General features: G+C 37.7%; 2 protein-coding genes across 2 annotated transcripts; both read left to right on the plus strand.

Annotated features, from left to right (window-relative positions):
• Positions 1–727: 727 nt before the first annotated feature.
• On the plus strand, positions 728–8,711 carry LOC110367460 (protein-glutamine gamma-glutamyltransferase 5). Its single transcript, XM_036130363.1, has 9 exons — positions 728–751; positions 864–1,029; positions 1,953–2,088; positions 2,726–2,835; positions 3,002–3,044; positions 4,786–4,988; positions 5,098–5,261; positions 8,107–8,240; positions 8,363–8,711. The coding sequence occupies exons 1-9, from the start codon at positions 728–730 to the stop codon at positions 8,508–8,510; spliced, it is 1,128 nt and encodes a 375-aa protein (XP_035986256.1). The 3' UTR covers positions 8,511–8,711.
• Positions 8,712–12,575: 3,864 nt separating this feature from the next.
• LOC118559844 (protein-glutamine gamma-glutamyltransferase E-like) lies at positions 12,576–22,897 on the plus strand. Its single transcript, XM_036130367.1, has 15 exons — positions 12,576–12,714; positions 13,006–13,176; positions 13,380–13,634; positions 13,959–14,077; positions 14,271–14,399; positions 15,010–15,175; positions 16,096–16,231; positions 16,873–16,982; positions 17,986–18,101; positions 18,414–18,540; positions 19,197–19,312; positions 21,626–21,800; positions 21,908–22,071; positions 22,246–22,379; positions 22,524–22,897. Exons 1-15 carry the CDS (start codon positions 12,624–12,626, stop codon positions 22,669–22,671), a joined length of 2,157 nt encoding a protein of 718 aa, XP_035986260.1. The 5' UTR covers positions 12,576–12,623; the 3' UTR covers positions 22,672–22,897.
• Positions 22,898–23,871: the final 974 nt, after the last annotated feature.

A 23,871-nucleotide genomic window follows, 5' to 3' on the forward strand; every position in this document is an offset into this window, starting at 1 on the left:
ACGCTCATCTGCCTCGACCCACTGGGGCTTAGAGAAGACAGAGCAGAGACACAGAAAGCACAGAAGATCACATTGACCCAGGAGTACTTTCTATGTTAGATGGTAATAGTGGATGATCTGCCTCCCCTGATGATGTCACAGCTAACAGAACGCCAGACCAGGTGTACCTACTATGAAGAAAAAATGAAAGAAAACAAAAAGTTAAAAGCTGAAATGACAACAAGCAATGCAGATTAGAGAGAGAACTCAGCAGATTGAGAGAAATAGGCCCTTTCTTAAAATGTTTATGTTGTGTATAAAATTTTGTATGAACTAAGATTAAAAAATCCAAAGATCTAAAATGTTGGCTTCAGAATTAGAACATTTGGTCCTAATAAACAGAGACAAGACTATGTCCCGACCCCACCTCTACCCTCAACCCAATATTTGTGGTTACACGCGAAATAAGATAATAGGCAACAGATTAAGACCAGAAAATTCATCTTATTCACTTGTTTATGTTAATCATATGATTAAATATATATTTATTTTATTTTTTCTACACTATACATTGTTAGCTAAAGTAAACCTTTCTTTCAGAAGTCTGAATGTATCCCCTACTTTATCAGTAGTCTTGCTAGCTTTATGAGTTTTTTGTATGAATTTAATTGATTGTAAAGATGTACATTTTAGTTTATTACCTTCAGTCCCCCATGTAAATGACAGAGCAACATCCCCTGCAACTGCCATGATTGACAAATATTGTGTTCTGGTTCAAACCCTGACTGATAATGGCTGATTCTTGCTGTATTATTTCTTCCTTCCTTTACTCCATGGCTAAAATGTCAATTTTACGATGTTTCTGAAACTCTTTTTTTCTTTAGATTAACAATGATGTCCTAGAGGGAAATTGGTCAAATGATTATAGATATGGTAAACCACCAACTCACTGGAGTGGCAGCTATGCCATCCTCAAACAGTGGTATGCCTCCCTCTGCAGCAGGGTCAAGTACGGACAGTGCTGGGTGTTTGCCGGTGTTATGTGTTCAGGTGAGGTTCATTATTTATTCCTTCAACAACTTTAACAGTAAATGTGTGTGGGTAAATCTGTTTTTTAGGGCGGGTGTGTACATAAAATTTAAGATATAAAGCTATGGGCAGGCATCTGTGTTGTTGGAGGCTGCTCTGTTCTCAGTGGCAGTGAAGCAGGATATAGTGAAGGGTGTTTTTCAGCATCACGACAAATCAAAAGACACTTGTTATTATTATGTAAACATGGTTAATACGAGTTGGTTGTTAGCTTTTTTTGGAAAGTGGGGGTGAGTGTGGGGGTTTTGTTTCTTGCCATTTTCAATCTTTCTGCGTCTACTAGTTGATAGTTACTTAATCTCATGCTACTGCATTGCTGACTCTGCATTGATGGAGATTCACTCAGCTCATCAGGACATAATGCTTCAAATGGCTTTTACATAAAATTGGTGGCAAGAGGTGCTTGGATCCTGGAGATGCTGCAAGTTTCCGGCTTTGAATCCCACAGACTGCCACTCTGGGTCCCTGAGCAAGACCCTTAGCTCCAGAATGCTCCCCAGGCAGCCCTCTGCTCCCTGGGGGATGGATTAAACGTAGAGGGTGACTTTCTCTGGAATGTATGTTACAACGACAAATTAAGATGATTATTATTCTTAAAACTAACAGCACTGAAATCTATTTTTATTTAATTCAAATGATAATTGTTTGGCCACTAGAGGGCACTAAAAGAGTGAATAAAACACGCAATGGTTGTCATACAAGAAAGAAAGAAAGAAAGAAAGAACAAAAAATATTGTTTCATTTGTAAACTGATCTTTTATTTACTTGTTTAAAGATGATACTAAAATTAAGAAAATGTTCACATAAACACTAAATACAACTATAACACTAAAGTATACATAGTGCAGAGCAACAAGACTAGTTTTTTTTTTATTTGGTTTCAGTGATGCGCCTGCTGGGAATCCCCTGCCGTGTGGTCACCAACTTCCAGTCTGCACATGACACCAACCAGAACTTAATCATAGACAACTACTATGATGAATATGGAATTAAAGACAAAGCTACCCGTGACAGCATCTGGTAAAATCCTAAATATTCTTCTTTGCATATGTATATAGACTGAAGTCCTGCTCAAATCTGTTTAAGAATTGGCTACTTTAGCTAACTGGGAAATGGAAGTAAATAAAATGTGTGACCTGTCTTTTGTTTTAAATAAATGCCTACTGGGGGTCAGTTATTTGTGCTTTATAGATACAGCTCCTCTGCTTCTCAGATGGTGCTGCTGCATCTGTTTGCAGGCGTTAGAGACAAAACTATTGCACCAACAGTGGTGGGGTTGCAAGGTATAAATGTATTGTTTGCCCATATGAATATTCTTTATTTTTTTTTATTTTTTTAGAGTTTTAGTTGTTTATTGTTCTGAAACATTTAGGCCATTACATAACCTATGCAGCGTAACATATATATAGTATAACATAAGTATTAAACTTAAAACCAACCAAGAGCCACGTGTAGTGGTGTTGTTTTTGAACATTTGGGTCTAATTGTACAGCTCTTTCTTCTATTTTATAGAAATCTCCAGGGCTAGATTATTAAACATTATTTAGAGTGAAAATATAGAGGTGTTACAGTTCGGTAGAATCTGTATCACCTTCTTCAACGACTGTTTTGGGCCCATGAAGTGGTTATCAGCTTCTATGCTGGGTTGTATTTAAAGGAACTTCCACGTCTGGGTAGAGGGATGGATGAGGCGACCAGATCTGGCAGATGATGGCAGATATGATGGCTGGCAGGTTCTAGATGCAACTCCACAGGAAAAGAGTGAAGGTATGGTACTTTTTCTTAAGAAATCTTTTAATTGTCAAAGTTTATGTGATAATTACTTAATTAAACCTAGTCAAGTCGCTTCGAGCAGCACGGGACAGGCAGAAGAGCTGCGCGTTTGGAACTTCTGTAATAGTCCATTTAATTTTCCAGTCTGCTGTTTTTTAAGCTCACACTTATGACACAATGACAAAATATGCCAACATCCTCAGGTTGTAAATTGGAAATGAAAGAAAAATATCTTCAGTGAGTCTTGAAAATTATTGATTAAGAGTTTAAAACGTTTGCACAGTCCAGTTCAATTCAGTTCAATTCAATTTAATTCAATTCAATTCAATTCAATTTTATTTATATAGCGCCAATTTATGAAACATGTAATCTCAAGGCACTTTAAAAAGTCAAATTCAATCATATTATACAGATTGGGTCAGATTATACAGATTGGTCATAAATATCTATTGTCCTAACTGTAATGGTCATTTTAATTTATATTTTTGTTTTGTCATGTTGGGATAATGGCAAGGCACTTTGCCATTATTACATTTTCAATTAAATTTTACTTAGATAGAGTCAATTCACAACACAGGTAATCTAAAGGCACTTTATGAAGTTGAATTCAAACAAATCATACAAATTGGTCAAAACGTTTCCTATCTAAGGAAATGTAGTAGATTGCATTGAGTCTTGACAAGCACCATTCACTCCTCATGAAACATCGTAGAGCCACAGTGGACAGTCGTCTGCATTGTCGATGGTTTTGCAGCAATCCCTCATACTAAGCATGCATGAAGCGACAGCGGAGAGGAAAACTCCCCTTTAACAGGGAGGAGAACCTCCAGCAGAACTAAGCTTAGTGTGAAGCTGCAGAGAGGTGTGTTAAACTACGGCTTTGTTTCTTGGTCTGGACCCTGGGTTGTCAACATTTTAGGGAACTAATAAATCTGCACCATCAAAAGTGGGATGTATGCCATCTCTCTGGATCAGACCAGATTTCCCCCAAAAAGTTCAATATAGCATTTTATTATGGTCCCTGGTGTCTCTAAATCCCAGGTTTCTGACTATGGAGCTGCCAATTACCAGAGTCGGCTTCTAAGCGGGCGTAACACTGAGTGGGGGAAATCTGTTAGAAGCACAGACGGATCTAGTAGTGAACTTGGGGCTGGAATCTAGAGCTCTGCTTCCTGCGTATTGTCACCCAGCCACCTAGTTATCCGGCTGCTCGGGTGCTGCTGGAGGACCGCTACGTGAAGCTAATCTCTGTGGCTGCACACTAGCTAAGGAGCGGCTCTCTGCTGTTTTTTCAACAGCAGGGAGCCGGGTCTTCTATTCTGACAGCCTCGCCTCCAAAGCTATAAAAACACTACATTGATTACATGCACTCTTATCACTAAGGGAGACCGAGGAATAACCAAACATCAGACACAGAGAGCAGGAGAGAGGGGGAGACTTAGACAGAGACGGAGAAGCTGATGGAATGATAGGGGACAAAGCCATAGTAAAGCTAAAGCTAGACTTAGCTAGCGACCTTTTACAACACTGAGAAAAGCAAACCATGTGAAAGTTCCTCGTGTTTAGTTAGGTGCAGCAAGAGAGAATGTGTTTTAAATGTGCTTATGTGTTAGAAACAGAGAGATGTCACAGCAAATATAATTAAGATAAAATCTAGAGACTCTGGAACACCAAACCACCATTCTCATTCACTTGCCACATGTCTGTCTGTTAAAGAGCATACATTTATGAAATATGTTGTTTAAGCAACGTATTTCAGTATACAATGTTTTTCATGTGTCCTTCCTTTATCATAACAACATATCTGCCGTTTCTTGATCTGTTGTCTTAATTCTAATTCAAAGATCTAGCATTTTCGATTAAGTTATCATCTTTCCTGAACAGTGGTTTGTTAGAACGCAGATAACGTTTGTCATGGAAAAGTTGATAAACCTAATATGATAGTCCTTTGTCTGATTATGTTGGAATGCAGGAGTCCACACCTGTGAATGGTCAGGATGTGAACTTGAAGCTGGTGCTGAACAGTGACAGCATCGCTGCCAGGAAGCTGTTTATCAACATTAATGTCCAGGCCATGAGGTACACTGGCAAACCAGTAGCGAACATCCAGAATCAGGTTGTCGAGAAGGAACTGCTCCCTGGGAAAGGTGATTCTTCCACTCGTGATTTTTCTTTCCTTCGTGTAGAAGTTTTAAAACTATTAAGGGTTTCACAATGACTTTTAATCTGACTCTCTTTTTTTTTGTTGCCCTTCAGATTTGATCATCCCAATCCTTGTCCCATACTCGACCTACAATAAACGCATGGTACACTGTGAGAGCATGAATTTTTCAGCCTTGATCACAGACCTGCAGAATGAAGATAACATATACCTGGGAAGCAAATGTGTTGTGCTGAAAGACCCGCCAATGACTATCAGAGTAAGACTGTTGATTTTAAATCACCTTTTACCTTTATTTTTTCAAACTTCTTAGTCCATTTATCAAGAACTCTCTCCACTTGAGCAATTTCTTCAAGTTTTCCTTAAAAGAAAATCCTTTAAAAGTTATTCCATTTTATCTTGGATAACATTTTTAATTTCATCTTTGCTTCAGGTTTCTGACGAAGTAAGAGTGAAACAGGAAATGACTGTCGAAGTGGCTTTCACAAATCCAGTCAACGAGATCCTGAGAAATTGCACTCTGACTCTCTCTGGAACGGGCTTGTTTAAATGGGAGGAAATAGCCAGGTGAGTCTATGTGTCCTGATTTAACTGCAAGGCGGATGTTTAAAAGTTTACATTCTTTGATGCAGCTTCTCTGGCTTTGTGGACAAAACAGTCCTTTACCATGTAAGATACCTGATTTTCAGTGTGTGTTTGTGTTTCCTACAGACTTCCAGATCTGATGCCAAACAAAACATTACTTGTCAAATTGAACATTGTTCCCTACAAGAGCGGAAAAAAGACTTTACTGGTCGACTTTGACTGTGCCTCCTTCAGAGACATAAAGACCAGCTGCATTGTTCATGTCAAACCTTGAACTCTTCTGATGTACTTTTCCTCTGAATGCATTTAACGCAAACGCTGCGGCATTTATATCTGCTGAAGGCTTCAGAAATCATTGTAACAAGGGGTATTCTGTTAAATGGCAGTATGGACAAGGGATTATTTTTGTATATTTTATTTTTCTTACTAACTTTATACGTTTTCTACTTTTATAACTTGGATTTTTATGGGGAAAATCATAAAATCATGAAGAAGAATTTGTAAATATCTGAATACGTGTGTTTATATATATATATATATATATATATATATATATATATATATATATATATATATATATATGCACACACACACAATGTACTATTTCTATGTGTACAATTATTAATTTAGTGGAGAAACATAAGGGTATCTCTTACAATAACTCTTATTGACAAGCAGAAGTGAATATGATTCTTTCTTTTAACAAAAAAGGCTGAATTGTGAACAGTCACACTAATATGAATAATTCAATTCAATTCAATTCAATTTATTTATATAGCGCCAAATCATGAAACATGTCACACACTAATAGTATCCACCTTGTGTCAAAAGTTAATTTATGACCTTATGATTTATGACACCTGTCACCCCCCCCCCCCCACGGAAGTCCCGCCCCCTTCCGGAACCCCCCTCCTGAATTCTCACCCATCCCTCACTTCCTGACCCCCCTCCTCATTTTATGACACCTGTAACACCTGTCCCACTTCCTTCCTTCCTGACCCCCTCCCCTTTTTATGAGACCTCTCACCCCTATGTGAACCCCTTCCGGACCCCCCTTCCTGACCCCCCACCCTGCACACACACACACACACACGCGCACACACACACACACACACATTACTTCAAGTATTTATTTGCCAATTTATTTAATTATTCCTTAATGCATATGGGGTTGGTCAGGAAATGTGCTTATTGTAGGGTTACTTATTATCAAATGTGTAACTTTAGTTGTATAAACCTTCAGACTTCTAGTCTGCATTTGCAGGATAGGAATCTTTGCTCTTGACACTGAAGGGCTGTGGTTGATGACAATAAACAGATTATACACATAAATCTGTAGCTCATACAGAACAACGGAAAAGAAAAATGAGGCAAAATAAATAAATAAATAAAGCTTACAGCTTTAGGAAAGAAGCTGTTTTGAAGTCTGCTAATTTTTTATTTAATGTTCCTGAATCATTTCCCTGATGGGGGGACAACCAATGCATTGCCCAGGCGGGTGGGATCTGTAGCCATACGTCTGGCCCTTTTCTGGACCAGTGCAGTATAGACTATCTCGAGGTCCTGTAGACAGAATCCCAAAACCCCCTGTGCTGTCCTCACCACCCATGCTAAATCCTAGGTAGGAAATAAAATTTCCCAGGGACAAAGTTGCATTGTATGGGTAGATCCCAGGGTATATAAGTAACACATTTTCTTGATCTGTTGTCTTAATTTTAATTCAAAGATCTAGCATTTTTGATTAAGTTACATCTTTCCTGGACAGTGGTTTGTTAGAACGCAGATAACGTTTGTCATGGAAAGGTTGATAAACCTAATATGATAGTCCTTTGTCTGATTATGTAGGAATGCAGGAGTCCACACCTGTGAATGGTCAGGATGTGAAATTGAAGCTGGTGCTGAACAGTGACAGCATCGCTGCCAGGAAGCTGTTTATCAACATTAATGTCCAGACCATGAGGTACACTGGCAAACCAGTAGCGAACATCCAGAATCAGGTTGTCGAGAAGGAACTGCTCCCTGGGAAAGGTGATTCTTCCACTCGTGATTTTTCTTTCCTTTGCGTAGAAATTTTAAAACTATCAAGGGTTTCACAATGACTTTTAATCTGACTCTCTTTTTTTGTTGCCCTTCAGATTTGATCATCCCAATCCATGTCCAATACTCGACCTACAATAAACACATGGTACACTGTGAGAGCATGAATTTTTCAGCCTTGATCACAGACTTGCAGAATGAAGATAACATATACCTGGAAAATTAAAGTGTGGTGCTGAAAGACCCCCCAATGACCATCAGTGTAAGACTGTTGATTTTAAATCACCTTTTACCTTTATTTTTTCAAACTTCTTAGTCCATTTATCAAGAACTCTCTCCTCTTCATGTTCATTTAGAAATATGGAATTCCCAGATTTTCCTTAAAAATCTGGGAATTTTTAAGGAAAAAAATTTAAGGAAGAAAATCCTTTAAAAGTTTTTTTTTTTACTTGGGTAACATTTTTATTTCATCTTTGCTTCAGGTTTCTGACGAAGTCAGAGTGAACCAGGAAATGACTGTCGAAGTGGCTTTCACAAATCCAGTCAACGAGATCCTGAGAGACTGCACTCTGACTCTCTCTGGAACGGGCTTGTTTAAATGGGAGGAAATAGCCAGGTGAGTCTATGTATCCTGATTTAACTGCAAGGCGGATGTTTAAAAGTTTACATTCTTTAGACAAAACAGTCCTTTACCATGTGAGATACTTGACTTTCAGGGTGTGTTTGTGTTTCCTACAGACTTCCAGATCTGATGCCAAACAAGAAATTACATGTCAAAATGAGCACTGTTCCCTACAAGAGCGGAGAAAAGACTTTACTGGTCGACTTTGACTGTGCCTCCTTCAGAGACATCAAGACCAGCTGCATTGTTCATGTCAACCCTTAAACTTTACTGATGTAATTTTCCTCTGAATGCATTTAACGCAAACGCTGCGGCATTTACAGGGGTTGGACAATGAAACTGAAAAAGTTTCAGTTTCATTGTCACTTTTTCAAACTGAAAAAGTGTGCTATTTTTATGTGTACAGTTGTTAACTTACTGGGGAAACATAAGGGTCTCAGATACAATAAATTTTATTGAGACGCAGAAGTTACTTTGATCGTTTCTTTTAACAAAAAGGCTGAATTGTAAACATTCATAATCTGAATAGTACTTTATATTTGCTACACATTGAATAAATGTTCTCAAATTTACTGTTAGAGATTTTTCAGTGTGAGGAAAGGCAAGTTTATTTGTTGCACATTTCTGTAACATGACAATTCAAAGGGCTTTACAAGAATAGAACATAAATAAAGAAAACATACAGAGGAAATTACACTGCAGTTGCAGTACGTCAAAATAAGTTAATGTAATTTTAGTGTATTCGTGTGTGTGTGTGTGTGTGTGTGTTTGTCTGTGAACTGTGATAGCACTTGCAGCATATTGCTCTGTTCAAGGTCTCAGATGTTAGATGTCAAAACTGACACTGACTGACCATTAAAATGATCAGTCAGTGTGTCAGTCAGCGCGCGCTAACTGCAGCAGCAGTCTGTCATATGGCATGTTGCTGCTCCCCCTCTCCTCTCGTACATGGCTCAGCGGCGCCAGCCAATCAGCACGCAGGCTCAGCCTGGCCCGCCCACTAAGCTCTATCTCCACTCAACACACAAACAACCGCGCTGCTGCTGGTCAAACTCAGAGAGAGAGAGAAACCACAGCAGCGGTTAAACATGAAGAGGGAAAGTAACGCCGTTTGGCTCTATTTTAATACCGTAAATGAAATCAAGTTTTATGTTTTGTAAAAAGCCGGTTAAATTCAGTGGAAACACAACAAATTTATCTAAGCATGTGAAAAACTATGAGCAAGAAAACGGCGAGCGACAGAAACAGAAGAGAGGAGACGAACTTCTCTCATTGCCCCGACAGACCAGACCCACAGACTGACGTCACTGACTGAGGCGTTTCAGTCCTCCAGAAAACATCCAGGTAGATCAGAGTGGTCATCTTCAGCAGCACTTCATGTTAACTTTCAAAGTAGATATTATCTATCGTATGTTACTGGAGTCCACACAGAAAATGTAATTAAGACCTTGAAAGAACCCAGTACATATATCCTATTAAAAAGTGTTATTTAAAATAAGATAACATTAGCAAATGCAGCATTAGCTAATGTTATCTGATCTTAAATAAGGGGACAAATAAAGCATTAGTAATGCTTTATTTATCCCACGACGGGGAAATTTATGGGATTAAAGCAACAGGCAGGTGCACACAATACAGACAAAATTACATAAGTTTGAAATATATAAGAGGTGGATTAGGAAAAAAACACTGAACATAACTATATTATTATTATTTAATTGTAATAATAAAATAAAAATCACAAAACCCGAAAGGTCAACAGTTTCATGATACATCAAGCTTAGGGACTGCGTGTTCATATTTGTTTGTGTAAGGTTGAGATGGGACTGCACATGAAAACATTAGCCAGACTACTAACACAAAAAAGACACAATCAAAACCGTCTGATAATTTTATTAACCAGTGAAAATTACTCAAAAATAGTCCAAACAGCTTGAATATATTTTTTTTCTTCCTACTTAGGGAAAGTCTATTTCTTAGAAGGGCTGAAAAGAGATAAAAAAAACTCATGTTTAACCAGTTCTGCTCACTTTTGTGGTGCATTTGTATCCTAAAGAAATTATATAAAACTTCAGATATTTAACTAACTAGATATGAACATGCACGGACAAACCTTATAAAGCATATATTGTAGCAGAAATGGTAAATGGCTTGTACATGTATAGCACTTTAACTTGTCTGACGACCCCCAAAGCGCTTCACACACAGCAAAGTGTATATGGTTGAGGCAAATTGTAGTTCTATGAATATTCCTCTGCATCAAACTACATAATGTCTAGGCCATATCTTTTCTTAAACAAGGAGAGATAGAGGGATATTTTAACCGCTTTGGCTCCACTCCCCTCCTAGAAGGAGCAGGAAGCCATAGCTCCTACACAGTGCAGCTGCATTAATGACACTATTGTACATGATGATTGTACAATAGTGTGTACAATAATGATTGTACAATGTGCACTATTGTACATGATTGAGGGACAACTCCCTCCAGACTAATATGCAAATCTGTTACTTGCAGATTCATGTTTCTGATTCTTTAGCTGGAAAGGCCAGGAGAGGGACTACAGTGAAATATTGCACTACTGTCTAACTCACAGTACTGTAGCAACAGGCCCAACAAAACCTTTCATACTCAGGGCAACTATGTAGGAGGGCCCCATCCTCAAAGTTTGCCTAATACTTCACCTCTGGATGACTCTTTTACAAAATGTTTTTCTTATGAGGCAATAAATGTATTAGTAATAAACTAGGGCAATTGATGTAATCAGTGTTTAGACGTGGGTTTTGTGACCTCCTGGTTATACCATCATTGTGCTCTTGGAGTAATTTTGGGTGACCAGTCCGTCCTGGGAAGTTTATTTGCAAAGTGTGACTTATGGCTCTCGTTTTGGTTCACTGGTGTCCAAAGGTTTAGATAATGCCTTTCTAACCCTTTTCAGCCTGATAAATACATATATGAAGCACTACGTTCTTCTAGTTTAAAAAAAAAAAAGATATCTTGCTTTGTGCCTGTGCAGTTTCTCAGTAATCTGCGTCATGGCAACAGCAAACAGGCTTAAATCGGAGGCAATCTGATTTTCTCTGTTTTTCAGAGAAATTTTGACACTTGTCCAGGAGTCTGGCAGCTCACATTTGTGCTAACAACAGTTGGAATGCTGCTGTTTGTAAGAACAAGGAGGCTCATCCTCCTAGGTGCATTCCAAGTCAGATGCAGACCCATAATCCACCTGTTACCCGTCATGCGATGTTGCTTTTTGTGATGTTTCATCCGCCCGTCACTGAGGTTCTGTTTAAATTATTTATCATAACAGAAGCTCAGGATAGCTTGTGTTTGGGTTGTGAATCTGAGCATTGCTTTCTAAAACAATTTGTTTAATCCTAGCTAATTCTAAATTTATTAGGGAGGGAAATTACATTCATCCAGATGCCCACACTAGTATGTTTTCTCGTGCCGGTTAAAAGAAGACCTACTGCATCCTAAACAGTCTCTGATCAATGCAGAACTATGAAAAAAGTATCTTTGTTTCATTTAAAAAAGGTGAAAAGTCCAATTTAGACCAGTTTGAAAGCAGGTAGTGCAACCTGAGGGAAATTCGTAATTTACGGTCAACATTGAATATATTGCTACATTTGCTTGTGCAGTTGCTTGAACATGTTGGTTGTGATGTAACTAAAGTTTTTACTTGGCACAGAGCTCTTATTACATGTGTCATACAAACATTCATCCTGACACTCATCCTGGCACTGAAATCTAACGGCTTGGCTTTCACTGAGGCCTCAGGCCTGTAGATAAAGATCTTCTCAGTAATTAATTAATTCCAGTGAAATCTTTTCACTCTGAATGTTTGTATGACACATGTAATAAGAGCTCTGTTCCAAGTAAAAACTTTAATATATATATATATATATATATATATATATATATATATATATATATATATATATATATATATATATGAATCCGATTTTATAATGGGGGTTTTATACCAAAGTGGTCTCCAAGGCCACTTGAGTGATCTTTCTTTCCTTTCCACACCTGAAAAGAAAGAAAGAACTTCTTTCTTTCAGGCGGAGAAGTTGAAGTTTCAAAAAATGTAGTGTAAATTTAATCTGTTAAAAATTGTAATTTAAAAACTATATATGTATAAATTTCAGTAGCTTTCTTAAAATGTTTACCACTGTAAGTAAAATCCTTGCATAAAAAGTCTGTTTTTTTTAATTCTTTCACAATAAGCATTCGTCAGATAAGAGTAATGCTGTAGGGTGTGACAAGCGCCTTTAAAAGTGGCTCCTGGAGAGTCACCTCTTAGTTGAGTTCCAGCTCAAGAGATTTCAACTGCTTCATCGTCTCAAGAGGAAAAGCCGTGCAGAGCGACAACGATGCTACTTTCCTGGTCTAATGACTACAGAAACTACAATGACCTCGGCTGGTCTTGTGGCTACGGCAGGGTCAATAATCACCACTATTCAGGTACAGTTAAAAAAAACTATTGCCTGTGAAAAACGTATTTTATGTTGTTGAATTAGAACCTTTATAAAGTTATCTTTGTCAGACATAAAAAATTATATAGATCACAATCGAGTTGTAAACCAGTTTTATTTGTGTATTATTTTTTGTGTATCATTTTACTAAGAACATCATCTGTGAAGATTTTTTTCTCACAGTATCAAGTTAAAATAAATCCCTTTTTAAAACATTTATTTTTCTTTTCTCTGTTTTTAAACTTTGGTCGGTTAAATTACAACTTAAACTTTTTTTCAGCTTTTAGGGAAGTGGACCTCCACTGTCAGACCAACAACAACAAGCACCACACCAGTGAAATCTCAGTGAAGCAGCTGATTGTGAGACGAGGCCAGCCGTTCAACATAACCCTTAAAATGGCAAAACCTTTCAACCCTGACTCTGATCAGCTCATCATGAAAGCTGAGACAGGTTGGCATCTTTAGGAATTATTTGTTTTTCTCTTTCAAATGTGTCTGAAATGCACAATTTATTTGATTGTGAAGTTTTCACAGGTTTTGACAGGTTATTTAGACAGTTTGTACCTAATGAGTCAATAAGCTAAATTTTTGAAATGTTACAATTAATACAAATGAATTGATCTGAGCACACATATTTCTGCTTCCTTTTTGCAGGAAAATATCCATCTGAGAAGCAAGGGACCATGTCTCTGTTTGGTGTTCCAGACAAAGTGGAATGTTCATTTTCTGCTAAGGCGGTCTGGAAGGCAGAGTTTCAGAAAAACAGCGTTCCTGAACCAACAATCTTGGCTCTCACTATAACTCCTCCTGCTGACACTCCTATAGGGGAGTACAAGCTATCGGCACAACTTCGGGCTGAAGAAAAGGAGTTAGCAAAACTTTCGGTGCTCTTCAACCCTTGGTGTTCCGGTAGGTTTGCCGCCATCTCTGTGTCCAACACATTTTGCATCAATCCATCAACAAAAACTAAAGTGATAGCTCATTTTAATTTTTTGATTTATATAAGGTTCTTATGTCTAGGTAGTAACATGCAGCAGTCAAGATGTTATAATATTTTTCTCTACAGAAAATGTAAATTGTAGTTATTTTTACAGATAAGATAATGAGTGCAAATAAAAACCACACACAACCCCACTTCAAGAAAATCTGACCCTGAACAACATGTTGACATTCTTTTATATGTATGACTGCCTTATCTATATATTTTCATATTTAAATTTTCTCTCCGTGTAGATGACTGGGTGTTTCTGCCTAACGAGGAAGAGAGAGAAGAGTATGTTATGAACGAACATGGAATAATCTATACCGGAGCTGATCACTGCATCTCAAAACGTTTCTGGGACTTTGGACAGGTACAAAAACACCAAAAACATAAACATAATAAAACACACAACCTGTTGCATTCCTTTCTTAAAATGGAAAATATATGTTCTATTAAAAATGTGAAAATACTCTAACAAACTCACTATTATTGCAAATGCTTTCATACTTAACCAATCGCTGCGTATAAGACACCGTTTAAGAATAGTTTCTCTTTCCACCCAGTTTGAAGAGGACATGGTGCAAATATGTCTGAAGATACTTGACCTCAACGTCAAACACAAGCGGGACCCAGCAGATGACGTTTCTGCCCGCTGTAACCCCATCTATGTCAGCCGTGTGATTAGCAATATGGTAGGCCATGCTTTTTAAGTTTTATAAAATGTTGTATGAACTAAGATTCAGAAATCCAAAGATCTAAAATGTTGGGTTCCAGAATTAGAAAATTTGGTCGTAATGAACAAAGACAAGTATATGTTCTGACTCCACCTCTCCTCTCAACCCAATATTTGTGGTTACATGGGAAATAGGATAATAGGCAACAGATAAAGACCAGAAAATTAATCTTATTCAAATGCGATTAAATGCATACTTAGTCATTTTTCTACCCTATACATTGTTAGCTAAAGTAAATATTTCTTTCAGAAGTGTAAATGTATCCCCTACTTAATCAGTAGTCTTGCTAGCCTTATCAGTTTTTTGTATGAATTCAATTGCTAGTAAAGATGTACATTTTAGCTTATTACCTTCAGTCCCCCATGTAAATGACGGAGCAATATCCCCTGCAACTGCCATGAATGACAAATATTGTGTTCTGGTCCAAACCCTGACTGATGATGGCTGATTCTTGCTGTATTATTTCTTCCTTCCTTTACTCCATAGCAGGGGTGCCAAAATGTCAATTTTACAGTTTCTAAAACTACAAAAAAAAAACTTTGTTTTTTTCCTTTCTTTTTTTCTTTAGATTAACAATGGCATCCTAGAGGGAAATTGGTCAAATGATTATAGATATGGTAAACCACCAACTCACTGGAGTGGCAGCTATGCCATCCTCAAACAGTGGTATGCCTCCCTCTGCAGCAGGGTCAAGTACGGACAGTGCTGGGTGTTTGCCGGTGTTATGTGTTCAGGTGAGGTTCATTATTTATTCCTTCAACAACTTTAACAGTAAATGTGTGTGGGTAAATCTGTTTTTTAGGGCGGGTGTGTACATAAAATTTAAGATATAAAGCTATGGGCAGGCATCTGTGTTGTTGGAGGCTGCTCTGTTCTCAGTGGCAGTGAAGCAGGATATAGTGAAGGGTGTTTTTCAGCATCACGACAAATCAAAAGACACTTGTTATTATGTAAACATGGTTAATACGAGTTGGTTGTTAGCTTTTTTTGGAAAGTGGGGGTGAGTGTGGGGGTTTTGTTTCTTGCCATTTTCAATCTTTCTGCGTCTACTAGATGATAGTTACTTAATCTCATTGCTGACTCTGCATTGATGGAGATTCACTCAGCTCATCAGGCCATAATGCTTCAAATGGCTTTTACATAAAAGTGGTGGCAAGAGGTGCTTGCATCCTGGAGATGCTGCAAGTTTCCATCTGTGAATCCCACAGACTGCCACTCTGGGTCCCTGAGCAAGACCCTTAGCTCCAGAATGCTCCCCAGGCACTGCACAGTGGCCGCCCTCTGCTCCCTGAGGGATGGGTTAAACGTAGAGGGTGACTTTCTCTGGAATGTATGTTACAACGACAAATTAAGATGATTATTATTCTTAAAACTAACAGCATTGCAATCTATTTTTATTTATTCAGATGATAATTGTTTGGCCACTAGAGGGCACTAAAAGAGTGAATACAACACTCAATGCTTCTCATAAAAGAGAGAAAGAAAGAAAGAAAGAAAGAAAGAAAGAAAGAAAGAAAGAAAGAAAGAAAGAAAGAACAAAAAATATTGTTTCATTTGTAAAGTAGCTTATCTTTTAATTACTTGTTTAAAGATTTTACTGAAATTCAGAAAATGTTCACAAAACAAGACAAGTTTTTTTTTAATTTGGTTTCAGTGATGCGCCTGCTGGGAATCCCCTGCCGTGTGGTAACCAACTTCCAGTCTGCTCATGACACCAACCAGAACTTAATCATAGACAACTACTATGATGAATATGGAATTAAAGACAAAGCTACCCGTGACAGCATCTGGTAAAATCCTAAATATTCTGCTTTGCATATGTATATAGAATGACGTCCTGCTCAAATCTGTTTAAGAATTGGCTACTTTAGCTAACTGGGAAATGGAAGTAAATAAAATGTGTGACGTGTCTTTTGTTTTAAATAACTGCCTACTGGGGGTCAGTTATTTGTGCTTTATAGATACAGCTCCTCTGCTTCTCAGATGGTGCTGCTGCATCTGTTTGCAGGCGTTAGAGACAAAACTATTGCACCAACAGTGGCGGGGTTGCAAGGTATAAATGTATTGTTTGCCCAGATGAATATTCTTTATTTTCTTTTTTTTTTTTGGGGGGATTTTTAGTTGTTTATTGTTCTGAAACATTTAGGCCATTACATAACCTATGCAGCGTAACATATATATATAGTATAACATAAGTATTAAACTTAAAACCAACCAAGAGCCACGTGTAGTGGTGTTGTTTTTAAACATTTGGGTCTAATTGTACAGCTCTTTCTTCTATTTTATAGAAATCTCCAGGGCTATTATTAAACATTATTTAGAGTGAAAATATAGAGGTGTTACAGTTCGGTAGAATCTGTATCACCTTCTTCAACGACTGTTTTGGGCCCATGAAGTGGTTATCAGCTTCTATGCTGGGTTGTATTTAAAGGAACTTCCACGTCTGGGTAGAGGGATGGATGAGGCGACCAGATCTGGCAGATGATGGCAGATATGATGGCTGGCAGGTTCTAGATGCAACTCCACAGGAAAAGAGTGAAGGTATGGTACTTTTTCTTAAGAAATCTTTTAATTGTCAAAGTTTATGTGATAATTACTTAATTAAACCTAGTCAAGTCGCTTCGAGCAGCACGGGACAGGCAGAAGAGCTGTGCGTTTGGCACTTCTGTAATAGTCCATTTAATTCTCCAGTCTGCTGTTTTTTAAGATCACACTTATGACACAATGACAAAATATGCCAACATCCTCAGGTTGTAAATTGGAAATGAAAGAAAAATATCTTCAGTGAGTCTTGAAAATTATTGATTAAGAGTTTAAAACGTTTGCACAGTCCAATTCAATTCAGTTCAATTCAATGTAATTCAATTCAATTCAATTCAATTTTATTTATATAGCGCCAATTTATGAAACATGTAATCTCAAGGCACTTTAAAAAGTCAAATTCAATCATATTATACAGATTGGGTCAGATTATACAGATTGGTCATAAATATCCTATATAAGGGAACCAGTTGATTGCATCAAAGTCCTGACAAGCAGCATTCACTCCTGGAGAAGCGTAGAGCTACAGGAAGAGTCATCTGCATTGTCCATGGCTTTGCAGCAATCCTTCATACTGAGCAAGCATGAAGCGACAGCGGAAAGAAAAACTCCCCTTTAACAGGAAAGAAACCTCCAGCAATACCTGGCTCAGTATGAACGGTCATCTGCCTCGACCGACTGGGGGTTACAGAAGTCCAAATATCTGGTTTGGGATTTTGGGCCTGGATAAACAAATACACAGACCACTGCAGCCCTGTGATGTAAAATCTAAGGATAAACTCCTTTAGTAACTAAGTCTCCTGGTAATTTATATTTACAAAATTAATGCTATGTAAAATCAGCAGCCAAGGTAGATTTTTCAATTTGCAGAAAATGATGTGCAGAAGACGCCATATAATGAAAGAACCCTCAAATTTCAGCATTAACTTTACATTTTGATTAATACATCAGAATGAAAAATGGTAAAATGTACTGGATTATTAAATTGTCATTTGTGTTGAAGGTATGTACTGCTGTGGTCCAGCTCCAGTCAAAGCCATCCTGAACGGGGACACTCACCTCAAATATGATGTACCGTTTGTCTTCGCTGAAGTCAATGCTGACCGTGTGAACTGGCAGGTCAGTGGGCAGAGCATTTACATGACCAGAGTGACATTTAGGAACAGAGACATGGCAAAATGGCAAATTGACTGAACTTATATAGCGAATAAAAGATTAATTGAAAAAATGAGCAAAAAGAGGAGCACATTAGTTTATGTATTAGAACTGTATTTACACAATAGTCTTCTGGTAATAAAATTGCTAAATGTTTTATTTCTATGAGACACATTAAGGCAAACACACTAATTATCAGCACAGATACAGGCTGGTGTTCACTACCAAACTTCCCGTCTCCATTTGTTTAATGTACATATTAACATGTACTTTCAGATTAGAAGAGATGGATCCAAGATAAAGATATCATCTGACACCAGGACCGTTGGGCGGTACATCTCCACAAAGTGCCTGGGGTCAGACCAGAGGCTGGACATCACAGATACCTACAAACACAGAGAAGGTGGGCTCAGCCAGAAGCCAGACATTTAAATTTTGTATCGTCCTATTCGCAGCGTGAGAATAGATGCATCTGGAATACTTCAAATATTATGGAGCTTTTTATTCTATTATTGCTTACATCACTGGCAGTGTTTATTTCATTGGCAATTATTACAAATTGTATTGTATTGTAAGAAGAATGCACAACAACAACTATAATAATAATAATAATAATAATAATAATAATAATAATAAATGTCTAAAAGCAGTTTGAAACATACTGTATTTTAACTACAATGTAAATAGTATTACTAATATTTCTATAAAAACTGATGAAAGGTTTGCCCTTGTATGTAAATTAAGAAGATAGTGATGTCATCGTGTTATATATATATATATATATAAATATATATATATATATATATATATATATATATATATATATATATATATATATATATATATATATATGTGTGTGTGTGTGTGTACGTATGTATATATAGTAGTAAATATTTCTTAAACTGCATCTGCAACTGAGCAGTCACAAATAAGCATTCTTGCTTATTTCGACAGCTTAAACTTTTCAGTGTAAGAGATGACTTCCTCTCTTTTTCACATATTTAATATTATAGCTCAGTTGATGATGTTCTTTAATGGATTGAGTTACCGACTTTACAGGAACGGCGCACGAAAGGAATGTCTTCAATAACGCCCTGGACAGATTGGAGAATGGATCAGGAGAATCCACCCTGCGAAGAAATGAGGCACCACAACTGACCATTCAATTTAAACAGGTATGTCAGTAGCAATCTGCCCTGTTGCCTACTTTATCAAAGTAAATTTGGAGAAGAATCATGTAAAACTGAAAGATTACTTTACAACTTCCAAATTATTTTAGTCTTTATGTCCTCTTCTCGGTGCCATGCACTTAAACAGGGTATCCAGGGGTTATGCAAAAAACTAACAACTAATAGGTGATAATCTTTCATAAAAACCTTGCATACAACCAAAGAGAGCTACTGACATAAATTTTTTTTTTTTTTAAAAAGTCAAATAATGTGGCTATGTACCTTTTAAATTATTGTTGTCATACTTATCTGATAGGTCAACCTTCTTGGCTGCATCTACATCTATTAGTTTGTCATGTCCTTTCCTGTCCTGTTCCATGTGGTGTTCCACAGGGCTCTGCTTTGGGGCCATTGTTTTCTTTTTTGCTTTATCTGCTCCCACCTGGTCCCATATTGTAAGGATTTTCCTGCCACTGCTTTGCAGATGATATCCAGTAGTACCTTTCCTTTTTATCTAAATGAATTGTCGAAACTATATGATTTACTGAAATGTCTGGATTTAATTTAAAGCTGGATGACTGAGTTTTCTTTAATTAAATTAAGAAAAAAACTAAAGTAATCATGTTTACACCTGAGAAAATAACTGTAAAGATACAGATCATTGGGCCTCTTGGCATCTTGTCTAAGTCTTTTGTTAGAAACCTTGGGATAACCACTGATTCAGGCTTTATGCTTGAAAATCATGTCAAATCTCTGGTTTGTTGCTGTTTCTACCATCTGTGAAACATTGCCAAAGATAGCCCTACTATCTATTGTCCTAACTGTAATGGTCATTTTAATTTATATTTTTGTTTTGTCATGTTGGGATAATGGCAAGGCACTTTGCCATTATTACATTTTCAATTAAATTTTACTTAGATAGAGTCAATTCACAACACAGGTCATCTAAAGGCACTTTATGAAGTTGAATTCAAACAAATCATACAAATTGGTCAAAACGTTTCCTATCTAAGGAAATGTAGTAGATTGCATTGAGTCTTGACAAGCACCATTCACTCCTCATGAAACATCGTAGAGCCACAGTGGACAGTCGTCTGCATTGTCGATGGTTTTGCAGCAATCCCTCATACTAAGCATGCATGAAGCGACAGCGGAGAGGAAAACTCCCCTTTAACAGGGAGGAGAACCTCCAGCAGAACTAAGCTTAGTGTGAAGCTGCAGAGAGGTGTGTTAAACTACGGCTTTGTTTCTTGGTCTGGACCCTGGGTTGTCAACATTTTAGGGAACTAATAAATCTGCACCATCAAAAGTGGGATGTATGCCATCTCTCTGGATCAGACCAGATTTTCCCCAAAAAGTTCAATATAGCATTTTATTATGGTCCCTGGTGTCTCTAAATCCCAGGTTTCTGACTATGGAGCTGCCAATTACCAGAGTCGGCTTCTAAGCGGGCGTAACACTGAGTGGGGGAAATCTGTTAGAAGCACAGACGGATCTAGTAGTGAACTTGGGGCTGGAATTTAGAGCTCTGCTTCCTGCGTATTGTCACCCAGCCACCTGGTTATCCGGCTGCTCGGGTGCTGCTGGAGGACCGCTACGTGAAGCTAATCTCTGTGGCTGCACACTAGCTAAGGAGCGGCTCTCTGCTGTTTTTTCAACAGCACGGAGCCGGGTCTTCTATTCTGACAGCCTCGCCTCCAAAGCTATAAAAACACTACATTGATTACATGCACTCTTATCACTAAGGGAGACCGAGGAATAACCAAACATCAGACACAGAGAGCAGGAGAGAGGGGGAGACTTAGACAGAGACGGAGAAGCTGATGGAATGATAGGGGACAAAGCCATAGTAAAGCTAAAGCTAGACTAAGCTAGCGACCTTTTACAACACTGAGAAAAGCAAACCATGTGAAACACGAGCAGTTCCTCGTGTTTAGTTAAGTGCAGCAAGAGAGAATGTGTTTTAAATGTGCTTATGTGTTAGAAACAGAGATATGTCACAGCAAAGATATTTAAGATAAAATCTAGAGACTCTGGAACACCAAACCACCATTCTAATTCACTTGCCACATTTATGAAATACGTTGTTTAAGCAACGTATTTCAATATACCATGTTTTTCATGTGTCCTTCCTTTATCATAACCACATATCTGCCGTTTCTTGATCTGTTGTCTTAATTCTAATTCAAAGATCTAGCATTTTCGATTAAGTTATCTTCTTTCCTGAACAGTGGTTTGTTAGAACGCAGATAACGTTTGTCATGGAAAAGTTGATAAACCTAAAATGATAGTCCTTTGTATGATTATGTTGGAATGCAGGAGTCCACACCTGTGAATGGTCAGGATGTGAACTTGAAGCTGGTGCTGAACAGTGACAGCAGCGCTGCCAGGAAGCTGTTCATCAACATTAATGTCCAGGCCATGAGGTACACTGGCAAACCAGTAGCGAACATCCAGAATCAGGTTATCGAGAAGGAACTGCTCCCTGGGAAAGGTGATTCTTCCACTCGTGATTTTTCTTTCCTTCGTGTAGAAATTTTAAAACTATCAAGGGTTTCACAATGACTTTTAATCTGACTCTCTTTTTTTGTTGCCCTTCAGATTTGATCATCCCAATCCATGTCCCATACTCGACCTACAATAAACGCATGGTACACTGTGAGAGCATGAATTTTTCAGCCTTGATCACAGACCTGCAGAATGAAGATAACATATATCTGGGAAGCAAATGTGTTGTGCTGAAAGACCCGCCAATGACTATCAGAGTAAGACTGTTGATTTTAAATCACCTTTTACCTTTATTTTTTCAAACTTCTTAGTCCATTTATCAAGAACTCTCTCCACTTGAGCAATTTCTTCAAGTTTTCCTTAAAAGAAAATCCTTTAAAAGTTATTCCATTTTATCTTGGATAACATTTTTAATTTCATCTTTGCTTCAGGTTTCTGACGAAGTAAGAGTGAAACAGGAAATGACTGTCGAAGTGGCTTTCACAAATCCAGTCAACGAGATCCTGAGAAATTGCACTCTGACTCTCTCTGGAACGGGCTTGTTTAAATGGGAGGAAATAGCCAGGTGAGTCTATGTGTCCTGATTTAACTGCAAGGCGGATGTTTAAAAGTTTACATTCTTTGATGCAGCTTCTCTGGCTTTGTGGACAAAACAGTCCTTTACCATGTAAGATACCTGATTTTCAGTGTGTGTTTGTGTTTCCTACAGACTTCCAGATCTGATGCCAAACAAAACATTACTTGTCAAATTGAACATTGTTCCCTACAAGAGCGGAAAAAAGACTTTACTGGTCGACTTTGACTGTGCCTCCTTCAGAGACATAAAGACCAGCTGCATTGTTCATGTCAAACCTTGAACTCTTCTGATGTACTTTTCCTCTGAATGCATTTAACGCAAACGCTGCGGCATTTATATCTGCTGAAGGCTTCAGAAATGTTATTGTAGTTCAGAAATCATTGTAATAAGGGGTATTTTGTTAAATGGCAGTATGGACAAGGCATTATTTTTGTATATTTTATTTTTCTTACTAACTTTATACGTTTTCTACTTTTATAACTTGGAAAATCATAAACGTGCTATGAAGAAGAATTTGTAAATATCTGAATGTGTGTGTTTTTATATATATATATATATATATATATATATATATATATATATATATATATATGCACACACACACAATGTACTATTTCTATGTGTACAATTATTAAATTAGTGGAGAAACATAAGGGTATCTCTTACAATAAATCTTATTGACAAGCAGAAGTGAATATGATTCTTTCTTTTAACAAAAAAGGCTGAATTGTGAACAGTCACACTAATATGAATAATTCAATTCAATTCAATTCAATTTATTTATATAGCGCCAAATCATGAAACATGTCACACACTAATAGTATCCACCTTGTGTCAAAAGTTAATTTATGACCTTATGATTTATGACACCTGTCACCCCCCCCCCCCCCCACGGAAGTCCCGCCCCCTTCCGGAACCCCCCTCCTGAATTCTCACCCATCCCTCACTTCCTGACCCCCTCCTCATTTTATGACACCTGTAACACCTGTCCCACTTCCTTCCTTCCTGACCCCCTCCCCTTTTTATGAGACCTCTCACCCCTATGTGAACCCCTTCCGGACCCCCCTTCCTGACCCCCCACCCTGCACACACACACACACACACACACGCGCACACACACACACACACATTACTTCAAGTATTTATTTGCCAATTTATTTAATTATTCCTTAATGCATATGGGGTTGGTCAGGAAATGTGCTTATTGTAGGGTTACTTATTATCAAATGTGTAACTTTAGTTGTATAAACCTTCAGACTTCTAGTCTGCATTTGCAGGATAGGAATCTTTGCTCTTGACACTGAAGGGCTGTGGTTGATGACAATAAACAGATTATACACATAAATCTGTAGCTCATACAGAACAACGGAAAAGAAAAATGAGGCAAAATAAATAAATAAATAAAGCTTACAGCTTTAGGAAAGAAGCTGTTTTGAAGTCTGCTAATTTTTTATTTAATGTTCCTGAATCATTTCCCTGA

The sequence above is a fragment of the Fundulus heteroclitus genome, unplaced genomic scaffold, assembly GCF_011125445.2.
Source record: "Fundulus heteroclitus isolate FHET01 unplaced genomic scaffold, MU-UCD_Fhet_4.1 scaffold_350, whole genome shotgun sequence".
Taxonomy (NCBI): Eukaryota; Metazoa; Chordata; class Actinopteri; order Cyprinodontiformes; family Fundulidae; genus Fundulus; species Fundulus heteroclitus.

What these genes read in the sequence shown, in the direction of transcription:
- LOC118559844 (XM_036130367.1), top strand. Translation starts at nt 12,624, where the DNA reads ATGCTACTTTCCTGGTCTAATGACTACAGAAACTACAATGACCTCGGC. An exon ending in GCTACCCGTGACAGCATCTG is followed by an intron (nt 16,232 to 16,872) that starts GTAAAATCCTAA and finishes TTGTATTTAAAG; the next exon opens with GAACTTCCACGTCTGGGTAG. An exon ending in CTGACCGTGTGAACTGGCAG is followed by an intron (nt 18,102 to 18,413) that starts GTCAGTGGGCAG and finishes ATGTACTTTCAG; the next exon opens with ATTAGAAGAGATGGATCCAA.
- LOC110367460 (XM_036130363.1), top strand. Translation starts at nt 728, where the DNA reads ATGATTGACAAATATTGTGTTCTG. An exon ending in TGCCGGTGTTATGTGTTCAG is followed by an intron (nt 1,030 to 1,952) that starts GTGAGGTTCATT and finishes ATTTGGTTTCAG; the next exon opens with TGATGCGCCTGCTGGGAATC. An exon ending in AAATGGGAGGAAATAGCCAG is followed by an intron (nt 8,241 to 8,362) that starts GTGAGTCTATGT and finishes TGTTTCCTACAG; the next exon opens with ACTTCCAGATCTGATGCCAA.